Source organism: Mixophyes fleayi, chromosome 10, assembly GCF_038048845.1.
Source record: "Mixophyes fleayi isolate aMixFle1 chromosome 10, aMixFle1.hap1, whole genome shotgun sequence".
Classification (NCBI taxonomy): Eukaryota; Metazoa; Chordata; class Amphibia; order Anura; family Limnodynastidae; genus Mixophyes; species Mixophyes fleayi.
Genome location: NC_134411.1, coordinates 75,960,504 through 75,973,171, shown reverse-complemented (window position 1 = coordinate 75,973,171; position 12,668 = coordinate 75,960,504). Strand labels below are relative to the sequence as shown.

Below are 12,668 nucleotides of genomic sequence, written 5' to 3'. Positions count from 1 at the left end.
AATAGAGTGGCACAGTATTTGTGTGCTACATGCAAAAGCAGACACAATTTTCCCTGCATGCAAAAAAAAATAGAATCCCTCACAAACAACTGCATTTGCACCCCTTGCATTGCGACATGGTTCCTCCCAGGGCAAATTTGCACCCTTTGTCTGGATTCACTTAATGATTTGCAAGCCTACTATTTATAATGTCATACAGACATGTACTGTATATATATCTTGCATATCTGAAAATGCAATTTAAGAAGCGTGTATGTGTTTGTCTGGAAACTAAAACAAATCCTGTGTCTGATATAGATATATATAGACACACATATATATATATATATATATATATATATATATATATATATATATATATATATATATATATAACTATATAGACACATTATGTATATAATATATATATATATATATATATATATACTGTATCTGGTATATATTCCTGCATCTGGTATATACATGTATATACACACACATATACACCAGATACAGAAAATATATATATATATATATATATATATATATATATATATATATATATACACACACATATACACCAGATACAGAAAATATATATATATATATATATATATATATATATATATATATACACACACATATATATATATATATATATATATATATAGATAGATAGATAGATAGATAGATAGATAGATAGATAGATAGATAGATATATTCATGTATTCCAGCATTCTGTCTGCCGAGTACTCGCAGATTGCATTAAAATCCGCACAGCACCTTCCATTGATGGAGTCGATCTCTTGAGAAAAAGGCATTACATCATCTGCTATTTATATCACCAATCCAATTCACCGGGGTAAACAAGATGAGCATGTGTGTGTGTGTGTAGAGGGGGGAGGTAGGACAGGGACACTGGGGATTGATAAGCAGGGAGTGAAGTGACAAGATGTAGAGAGAGATCTGTGTGTCTTCTCTTCAGATTGTGAGGAAGCAAACTGACTGGCTAATTAGTAGGAGCCAGATGTGAAATAGAACCTCTCCCTACCATAGCACATTAGTCTGCCAGACTAATGTAGAAGAGGCTCTCTTAAACACAAACGCTGCCACATACATACTCAGAGCAATGTAAGGTTTGAAAACACCTTTGCTTGGTAATTCTTGGAAGTCATGGGGGTATATTTACTAAACTGCAGGTTTGAAAAAGTGGAGATGTTGCCTATAGCAACCAATCTCATTTATTTAGCACATTCTACAAAATGACAGCTAGAATCTGATTGGTTGCTATAGGCAACATCTCCACTTTTTCAAACCCGCAGTTTAGTAAAGCACTTTAGGTGCATGTTTATATCATGGCAGAAACTGGATAGTGTTCACTATAATATCAAGTAGAGGAAAGTGACACCACTGTGAAATTTACAGCAAATCGAGTTTTGTGGCGCAACAGAGAAAGTTGTAGTGATAAAATCTTTGAGTTTGACTGTTGCCTGGAATACTGATACTAATTTCACACTGAAATGTGAAAACTCACATTTTGCAGAATTTATAGTGTCAATTCATTCTGCTGTGTGGTGTGTTAGTGGAACATTTAAGGCCTCATTCCATCAGTGAAACCTGCAAAATGTTGCTGCCAAATGTAGAAAGAGGCAAAACATCATGGAACAGTTTTGAAAATTTTACTCTCGGTTTTGAATGCAATTTGCAGAGCCTCAAATCTCATGCAGATTTCAGAGCCAAACCTGCAAACCGCATGGTAAAATCAGATGTGTATATACATATATATATATATATATATATGTATATATATTGTTAGAGCCCAGCCTAGACAGCATTGGGCCCATCTGGGGGGCGGGGGGGGGGGGGGGTGATTGGACCTTTGTACCAATGCTGGCCCTGCATGCTGCTGCTGCATCAGTATATACTTGTATTTGTAGTAGTGCTGCCCGTAATGCATGAATTAAACAGTAGTGCCCCCGTAATAAAATAATGAGTGAAATAATAAATTCATATTTTTACCTCAATAAAATTATTATTGCCTCCATAATTAACAAGCAAATATTGCCTCTGTAGTAATACCTAATATCTTATTCCTTTTCTTGGTTCGGAGTAATCCAATGAGAAGGAGGAATACGAGAAGAAAAAAGAAAGAAATGGGAAATTAAAAGAAAACTATGTACTGAGCGGGTTGCTCCCAAAGAGCACCCAATGTTAAATAAATTACGCTCTGGTGAGCCCAGCTGTTAAGTAGCCAATCAGGAGAGATTGGCTTAATACATTCAAAGGTCTCTATACTTTCCATGTCTAATTGTGGCTTGAGACCTTGCAGTTGGAAATAATGCTTTTTGATGTTTACTTTGGCCTTAAGTGAATTGCACGGTTTACAAACTGCCCACCAAGGCACATCAAAAGTTTATGGGTTTGAGCAAACCTAAGGTTGGACATCCCAAGAGTGTCAATGCCATGTTTGAAGGTTATAAGCGCAGTGTAGATGCTCTATGCCCAATGTAATCTTACTACTTTACAGTAAGCTGGCACTCGCATTGTTCCCAAAACCACAACTGGACATCAACCCTTTGTTCTTAGCGGCAAGTAGGTCCTTGCTCTTCCTTATCGTTCTTAATTCACTTCCATTGCAACACAGTTCCTGGCTCCAACAATATGCCCCAACCCTAACATTCGTCTTTGCTGTAGATCTCCTGAGGTTAAAAAACACCTTCAAAATACTTATTATTGGGATTGCATACTTGTCAACTCTCCTGGGAATGTCCGGGAGACTCCCGAAATTCGGATGGGTCTCACGGACCACCGGGAGAGCTGGCAAATCTCCCGCATCCCGCTACTGCCATCACTAAATGATTGCGATTCGCTGTGAATCGCGTCATTTTGGCAACAAAGCGGCCTTTCCGTCGTGGGGGAGGGGCCAAAATGACGCATTTGGCCCCGCCCTCCCGCCCTCCAGTCACACCCCTCTCCTGGAAAGAGCTTCGCGAAAGTAGGTAAGTATGGGATAATGTCACCATTATACTTTTCCCACCTGCCCTCTGGGAATGCGTAGGGATCGTATGAACCTAGGAGAAGGGAGTGACTCAATTCATGTGGGCGAACTGAGGTGTATAAAGTCTTTCATGTCACCCCTGCCCGCTAAGTGTTCACTGGAATGGGCATGGCTTAAATTATGTGGTTTTTGTCATGATTGCGGTATGATTGTCTGATCTCCCCAGGTATTCCTTTACAAACTAGGAAACTATTACAATATTCACATTTCTGACTTTATCAGTAACATATGTATACATTAATTACTTATCCATGATTTATTACTTTCGCAGTCTGGAGCTAAATTTGTTGCCTGTGCTCTGACTATGACAAGGGAAGGCATGCTGGGAGCTGGCATGAAATGTAATAGTGGTCTGTACGTCAGCATTTTATCCCGAAGACAATCATTGCAAACACAGCCATTTAATGTTCGTTCAATTATGTACACTGGTCCATCTGTCTCCCTTTGGCAGTCATTGTTTGTTGTATTTCTACCTGAGACTCTCGTGGGTATAATGTTCCTGGAAGAATGTGCCTGTGTAATGCAGCCAGTATAAAGTTCTGTAGTAGTAGCCAAGTGCACTGTGCATCATTAGCTTACCTGGGTTACCTTGAGTAATTCTTGCTTCCTATTCTCATATGAAAGGGGCTCATTCCCAAGTAAAAACTAAAAAGAAGAACAGTAGGAAAATAATGATTATATAATACACAAGTGATGTTAATATATGTATAAACTCCTGTAAATAATATCTGTATAATTAGTGAGTTCAAATGTCATCACTTATAATTGTTGAGTTCTCATGTCATTATCAGGCGCCGTCCCGCGATCTCTCCGGGACGGTCGCCTCTGCAGACTCCCAGCGCGTCTGGTTCCTAGGCAACCAGACGCGTCACTTCCGGCCGCCCGGCTTCTGGATACACGCGTGTCCCGTTGCTAGGCAGTTCTTGCCTGTTCCTGAAATCTTCCTGCCTGTGACCCTTGTGACCCGGACTGTTTGACTACACCTTTTGGATCTCCCCATTGTACTGCGCCTCTAGAACGTTACCGACCCGGCTTGTCTCACCATCCCTCCGGATACTCCTTTTGTACCTTCATTGCCAGCACAGTTACCGACCCGGCTTGTCTGACAACTCTTCTTCCGTGCCTCACTATCTGACTCGTGGAAGGACCGTGACCTGTGTGTCTCCTGCAGCGTGGGGCCATACCTACTTGCGGGGGTTCCTGGTGAAGACCAGGGGCACGTTAGATTCCGCACCTTCTTCCGAGTAGTGCCGATGATAACAGTTACGCAACATATAGTCGTGACAGTCATCACTCTAGTAAAAGTGTATTACAAGGAATAATACATCCCTACTCAAAATTAGTACTGATATTACAAGTCAAATTGCTCAGCAAATCCGAGATGAAGTCACTGCTCAGTGACTTCTAATACCCTATAATTTACAACATATATAGTGCCCGATCCCCGGACTCGACAAACCCCAGGTTGCCACAGCGCCTAAATGTTGAGCCATGGTGCCTACCTCCTGATCAGTAGAGCCTGATTTAGACCCCATGGGACCCTAAGGAACATACTGGTTTTGGAGTAATCCGGGCCTCTCAGTGCCCACTGGGCGCTAGGCGGGATCCTAGGTTGCCTAATGGATGATCCGGCTCTGCTGATGAGCTGAGCCTTGCGTGAACCAGGACATCTGTGGTTTTCCTGTGAACACTGCTGTGTCACCATTGGTCAGAGAAGGCTGGATCTCTCCTCTGACCGTCAACACCGACATCAAACTAATAAAGTACCCGGCGGGGGCTATACGGGAGTGAGATGAAGCAGGGCAGCATGGTGGATAAGTGGTTAGCACTTCTGCCTCACAGCGCTGGGGTCATGAGTTCAATTCCCGACCATGGCCTTATCTGTGTGGAGTTTGTATGTTCTCCCCGTGTTTGCGTGGGTTTCCTCCGGGTGCTCCGGTTTCCTCCCACACTCCAAAAACATACTGGTAGATTAATTGGCTGTTATCAAAATTGACCCTAGTCTCTCTCTCTCTCTGTCATCTGAGTGTGTGTGTTAGGGAATTTTGACTGTAAGCTCCATTAGGGCAGGGACTGATGTGAATGAGTTCTCTGTACAGCGCTGCGGAATCAGTGGCGCTATATAAATAAATGATGATGATGAAGGAAGGCATTGAGATGGGGATTGAGAAGTGCAATGATGTTGACTGAAGGGAGTGTAATGACTAAGAGGGGTGTGTAAAAGGGTGTGGTCTAGATGTCTGGTTCACTATTTATTAGGAGATACCATATGGAAATAGTTTAAAACTGGTCTGGCTCCTAAATATGTAGGCTGGCTCCTAGGTTCTGAAATATCCGTCGATCCCTGTATTGTTCCATTTATAAGATATCTATGACAGAAACAATTTGTTAGTATATATTAGGCATTGCAGTTTCCCCACTACAGCTAAATAACTAATGTATATATCTGGGTGTAGGCTAACTAGTGGCAGAATGGGGCACATGGTGATCAGGCTTGGCCATGTCATTTAACAGAAAAATCTAGAATCATAATGACATACGATAATAAATGGTACTATATGGCAGGGATCACGTTATAGTCCAAAGCAGCAATTAAATCCAAGCTGATTTTCATGTATTCAGCCAACTCAAAAACAAAATCACAATATGTTCTGTGTAAAATAAACACTGTGCAGACAGTAAGAAGTTGAAAATGTTTCTACATTTTTAAACAAATAATAAAGGTGATTTTGGCGAGACCCAGCGGCGACACTAAGAGATGATCTCAGCTCCCCGTAAGATTGCGTGAAAACTGTCAGTCTGCGTGTCACATGACAAGGCTGCCTGAATTAGTAAGTCTGCAAATAGTGTAGATACAAAGTCATCACACATTATTTTACGGGTTAAAATGGCCCAAATTTGCATTGTGTGTGGTCCAAAATGAACCACAATTCCAAATAATGATCCTTGGTGGAAGACCTCTTTTGGGATTAATGAAGCCATAAGTGATCCAGGCGGATCTCGTGTGAACTCGTCACCTATTTGTGTCCTCAAATTAAACGACGACGCTGTCACTCTGTTTTGAGTGACAGAATTGATTCATGTGTGGCCTTGGGGCTCCCAAAATTTCAACGCTCAAAACAAGACACCAAGTTGACCTGAACTTCGCTCAGCACATAAAATCTGCCCCTTACTTCCTTTTAGGTCCCAAATAATGAAAAACAGTTTTAGGAACCAAATTCAACTAACCCTGATAATTGTGGTGAATCACAAGTCTGAATTATGGGAACATTAAGTATTACCAGATAGTATTATCAGATAAAGATAAAAATAGCTAAACTCTCCTGGAAAACCGAGTCACCTGGGAGCCCTAATGAAGAGAGACACATTGTCCTATTACCTCCAAAGTACTCATCAAAAGTCAACATTGCTCAGTTAAGCTGGTCCCTAATGCAGCCACGTCAGATAAACTGGTTCATTACACGGCACGTTAGGAATGTGGCAAGAAGATGGACGCTAACAGTCTCGATGGGGCATATTCAATTGTTGGCGTTTCCCGCGGCGTTAAAAATATTACCGTTATTACTGTAATTCTAAGTCGGATTTCAGCTCGTGAGCTGCGAGCTGAAATCTAGCGTTAAAGGTACCGTAATAACGGTAATTACGCGCACTATTACCGTAATGGCGGTAATAGTGCACACTCCCTGTTATTTTTCCGAGTAATGCCAACAATTGAATATGCCCCTATGAGCGTTTTATCTTTTGCCCAACCTGGCAGGATCACTGTGGTCTAGAGCTAATCCAGTTGCTTGGCATGATCACCAAATAACCATATCTTGTCCAGTTTGGCCAAAGTAAAACGTGATCCTTTGGTTTGGTTTGGCTTGCATGTGTTTATGTATATTGTTAAATATATCTGTACTATTACCCAAGTCTAAGAAGCATGCAAGTGTGAAGGCAACAGAGGTGTTGTTGATGTTAAGTCATTTATTCACAATAATGGATAACATTAATGTGTCACAAGATTCTCATGCAGCATAACCAATTTTTAATCACCATCCCCATCAAGACTTTCTAAGCAGCTTTGAGAGTCTACAGCAAGAAATGTTGGCCGTCAGCCTTTAAAATGAGGACCTTATTGTGCATCGCCGTTCATGTCAAGATAACAGAATTTTGCAGAGATCACATGACTGCATTACGCTCAGTATTTTCCGTTGTATGACTCAGGTGAGTCACCCTGAAGTATCCCTGGGGCCACCTGTCACCCAACCCCTAAGTGAACCAACGTTTGCCTGCCGCTCTGGTTTTCTGCTTGTCTGTAGATCTTTATTCTCTCAAAACCATAGCAAATTGGCACTTGGTACAGCAGCCATGCGAGGGTGGTGCTCAGCTGCTGCAGTTGTCTCCATGTCATAAAACCCATAATGACAAAGACACATTTTTGTCATTCAGTCACGATGTCTGCCGCATACCACAAATATAACCTCACGCACACCCAAAAGCACATGGACAATGAGACATTGGAAGTTATGGCAGTAAGATGCCTGGATGAATGGTCTAATTCCCTTCTCATGGCTTGTTCACAAAACATTTAGATGTATTTATATCCATACAATGTGTTCAGGTTTAAATGCAGTTTGTTGTGCACGTTTGATGTATTGTTTTTTTTTAAAACAAACTTTATATATATATATATATATATATATATATATATATATATATATATGAAGCAATTTTACATACATTTTTTTATTACATCGATATTTTCTGGCTGCCATTTTGTTTTTCATAGTGATCAGTAAATGTGTCATGTTGACCAAAATGGCTTACCTGTAATTTATCATTATAGCATTGTCTGTGTTATTGATAATAAGGCCCATAAGGCAACCTTAACCTTAGCTGCACCTTCTGCTTACCCCTAGGCTGTCAAAAAAGTCAATTTGAACTCCTCTGTATGAAATACTATTGTTTTTGGCACATATATCTGTGTGACAACATACCAAACAACTGTGTCTGTCTATCATGCAGTGTGATTTCCTGTAAATGCAGGAAATACAACCTATTTGTAATCCATGCAAAATTATTACTGCATAAAAAGCACAATGACTTTTATTTACCTGGAGTTTCAATGCGGTTTGTATACCTCTCAATATAAAATCAATGTGAACTAAGACATTAAAAACATATCAGGATATGTCTCAAAATCTTAAATCATACTTGCGTACTCTCCCTGATTGACCAGGAGACTCCCGAATTTCAGATAGGTCTCTCGGACTCCCAGGAGAGCAGGCAATTCTCCTGCATCCTGACCACTTCCTAGTGAAGTAGGCAGCCATAAGCTGTCATTTTGGCCCCACCCCCAGCGGCAAAATTACACAATTCACAGCAAGCTCGCCCCCATCCATCCTCACGCACCATCTCTCCTCCGGGATCTCCCTGAGAACAATAAAATATGTGGCAGCATGGTGGCTAAGTGGTTAGCACTTCTGCCTCACAGCACTGGGGTCATGAGTTGGATTACCGACCATGGCCTTATCTGTGTGCAGTATGTATGTTCTCCCCGTGTTTGTGTGGGTTTCCTCCGGGAGCTCTGGTTACCTCCCACACTCCAAAAACATACTAGTAGGTTAATTGGCTGCTAACAAATTGACCCTAGTCTCTCTGGGTGTGTGTGTGTGCGTGCGTGTGTGTTAGGGAATTTAGTCTATAAGCCCCATGGTTCTGTCCAGGAGACTTAAATAAGAAGTTTCTTAAGTTAAGATCCTTAATGAATCAAGCCCCTAGTTATCATTTTCTGTGTACTATATCAGAGGTGGGCAGCGGTGGCCTGCCAAGCCTTCACTTGCACCCCCCAACCCCCTCCCTCCCCCAGCCGGCTGCTCCTATTATTAGAACGGGGTCATCTGACTTCTGCATCATGTGACCTCCTCCGCCCGCGCAGGAAGGTCACGCAGCATACCCAGAAACAGACGGTTTGCACTCCCTCCTTTCTCTGTTTAGCCCCTTTGAAGGCTGTGGCCCTCCAGCTACTTCATGTTGCCTCTCACTGTACTATATAAATGACAGCTAGAATCTGATTGGTTGCCTTGGACAACACCTCCACTTTTCCTTTTTAGAAGGTTTAATAAATCTTCTCCTGAGATGTTTACATATATATTTGCACATGTCTTTAGTATGTATTTAAACCTCTCCTATTTGGACACCTAGGGCTAGATTTACTAAGCTGCGGGTTTGAAAAAGTGGGGATGTTGCCTATAGCAACCAATCAGATTCTAGCTTTCATTTTGTAGAAGGTACTAAATAAATGAAAGCCAGAATCTGATTGGTTGCTATAGGCAACATCCCCACTTTTTCAAACCCGCAGCTTAGTAAATATACCCCCTAAACTTGGAGAACTTAGACCCTAATCCTGTTGCTGTGCAGCCCATAGTTAAACTCCATAATATAATACAACCTGTGTTTTACATTTAGTGGTCCACTTACTTAACTGCTTCATTTATGAACAGAGCGTCATTTATTGTCCTAGTTCGGACCTAGTACCGAAACCATCAGCATTTCTGGCACACAAATTAAACTTGACAAATGAACAACAACAACAAACAGTGTAACTCATTACATTTTGTTAGAAAAAGCCAAAGTAGGATAATTTACGAGGGGACAGCAGCTCTGGAAAGAACAAGCGTTCTTGGGAACATTTTGGCAAATTGGAGGTGTTATGGAAAAATCAGAGCGGAGAATTCACTACTCAAGTAACTATCAATAACAAACTCAAGAGGCGACTGTTCAAGGTTATATTTATAGCAGTTTAAAATGTGAAATTGGTGACGAACATCTTCTAATTACAGGAAGGGGAGCTGCTGTTAAATCCATTTGGCTTCAGAGGAAGCCATTGTTTAAACACAACACCATCAATGTTTATGAAGATAAGAGGGCAATACTGATTAATACTCACAAAAATGTGGTTTCTCTCTACTCTTTTCTCTCTCATGACTGAGTCATGTAGATCCTGAGTCTGCACTTGTCACCTGTTTACACTTGTACACGTCAAGCACTCATCAGCCTCACATTTTATGAAAAGGCTTAGTTGATTTTGGGCTTGGCTGTAAGATGACTTTTCAACAAGTCAGTTTAGAAATGTAGTATAATAAAGAGCGATAAAGGTTGATGGATCCTGACAAAACTTAACCAGGAGGTATATTTACTAAACTACGGGTTTGAAAAAGTGGAGCTGTTGCCTATAGCAACCAATCAGATTCTAGCTGTCATTCTGTAGAATGCATGCAATAAATGACAACTAGAATCTGATTGGTTGCTATAGGCAACATCTCAACTTCTCCAAACCCGTAGTTTAGTAAATATACCCCCAGGTCTCGATGTAACGACGCAGGTGTCATTTCAGATCATCAGCCAACCTGATTTTCCATTCTATTTAATCCAATCAGATTGGAGTGTCCACCAATTCCCAATTATATGTTAAGAACTATGTGATATGGAGCCAGACAAATTAGCAGTAATTTAGGTGGATGATAATGGAGATAAGATATCTTGGTCAGCAGCATAAAGGAGTCTGCACAGCCCCCTAAACGCCTCCCAGACATAACTTTGTGCTGAGAAAGTACAATATTACACAATACGTATAAATATATAATGTGTTATACAAACAAAGCTATGTAAATATTTTACCAAATGTATTAAACAACTGTAAGTGTGTAAATGTTATCAGGAACGGTTTCATCAGATCACACAGGAAAAAAGCATCAGTGGAAAAAAATGACATCAGAGGTACAAAGCAACATATTTAAAACTAAACTGGTCTATGTGACCAATGGGTTAAACTCCACTACAATTTCAATGTTTTTTTTACAGGTAAATAGTCCACACAGACATATTTTACTATTACTTGATATAATCTTTTCATGTGAAGCCATTTACTTGTTTCCTGTATATTAAACCCGATTTGATACTCAAGGTTATACGTCATGGGTTTAGTGATTAGATATTATTTTTCTTACAATTATTTAAGACTGTCCCTTAGAGCACAGAAGGTTTGACTTGTTTTCTATAGATTTAACTAGGTTATAATTTCCAGACATACCTTGAAGCAAAGATTAGGGGATTATTTGAAGCTAATTAAATAAACCCTGGTATTACCTAGTGTTCGCACAGGATCACTGGCACATGTACTCTTTAACAATGACCATCATGTACAATTCACAGGATCCGCCTGCTGTCTTCATCTAATGCATTTATCTGAGCAGTCTCAAAGCGGCTCAGTGACTATGGAGGAGCATGGACATGCGAGTCCTAAGCAATTACAAATGAATTACCTAAAAGCCCTTTCTGCCTATAATTCACAGAAAGACTGTACACCCCTTAGGGCTCGTACACACGGGCACTTCCCCAATGTCCCCAGCACTGTAGATAGAGGTAACACTATGTAGCAAGTGTTGACAATACACAAAAGCAACATGGGTAGTTTTATCCGTGTTGTGTTCCGTTGCTCAGGTGCCAGGCGGAAAAAGGACGAGGAATGACGTCTGCACATAAGTGTTCATGGATCCCTATAATGAATGTGCTGACCATGCACAAAGGTGTATTCATGTAACGCAGGACTCATGCCAAAATAGGGCATTTTCTTCCATGCCCTGTTCGTCCTGCAGTATGTACACATGGTACTGTGCATGGGCGGAAATGTACTCATAGGGAATCAAGTGTGCTCGTCACTCTTATGTCTAAAGAGAGAAAAATAAGGTGCATATAGGACAGCATAACTCCCAACTGTCCCGATTTCAGCGGGACAGTCCAGATTTTTAGGGCTCTGTCCCACCCGGGGACATGTCTGCCCTAATGGTGGGAACATTGGCCGATATATTCCATTATCAGCTACTCTGCATAGCGGTGAACGGGTGCCGCACCACCTGTTATTGGTGCGTGCTGCAGTGTTTGGATGGGAAGCAGGGCCACCTTAACAACATTATGGGCCCCCGGGCAAAGCAGTGCAGCGGGGCCCCTACCTCTATATATGTGTATCATATATAGATATATATAGATATATATATCTATAGATATATATAGATATATATATATATATATTTGCAGGATTGTTTATTTTTTTTGCAGGCTTATTTATTTTACTTAAGAGCCCTGTCTATGGGGCCCCCCTTGCCTGTGGGGCCCCCGGGCACCTGTCCATCGTGCCCAATGGAAGAGATGGCCCTGATGGGAAGGGAGGTCTCTAAAGAGCGGCCTAGTGCTTTACAGCCCTAAGCAGTCCTCTGGGGTAATGACCAGGCCCCCTTTATGGCATGACCACACACCCTATCCTGAGGCCAGATACTCAAATGTTGGGAGGTATGGGACAGGCTGCATCAGCATGGTGGCTAAGTGCTTAGCACTTCTGCCTCACAGCACTGGGGTCATGAGTTCAATTCCCAACCATGGCCATATCTGTGTGGAGTTTGTATGTTCTCCTTGTGTTTGAGTGGGTTTCCTCCGGGTGCTCCGGTTTCCTCCCACACTCCAAAAACATACTAGTAGGTTAATTTGCTGCTATCAAAATTGACTCTAGTCTCTCTCTCTGTCTGTGTGTGTGTTAGGGAATGTAGACTGTAAGCTCCAATGGGGCAGGGACTGATGTGAATGAGATCTCTGT

The 12,668-nt window shown here is 41.3% G+C and overlaps 1 protein-coding gene across 2 annotated transcripts in view; it reads right to left on the bottom strand.

Moving 5' to 3' along the window:
* Positions 1 to 12,668, bottom strand: part of BCAR1 (BCAR1 scaffold protein, Cas family member) — a 108,225-nt gene that overhangs the window by 42,161 nt on the left and 53,396 nt on the right. Inside the window, exon 3 of one of the 2 annotated variants that reach the window (XM_075188884.1) lies at positions 3,617 to 3,682. The exons of the other annotated variant lie outside the window; for it this stretch is intronic. Within the exon in view, the coding sequence (XP_075044985.1) occupies positions 3,617 to 3,682 (66 nt within the window). The remainder of the gene's footprint in view (positions 1 to 3,616; positions 3,683 to 12,668) is intronic. 2 annotated transcript variants of the gene reach the window in all.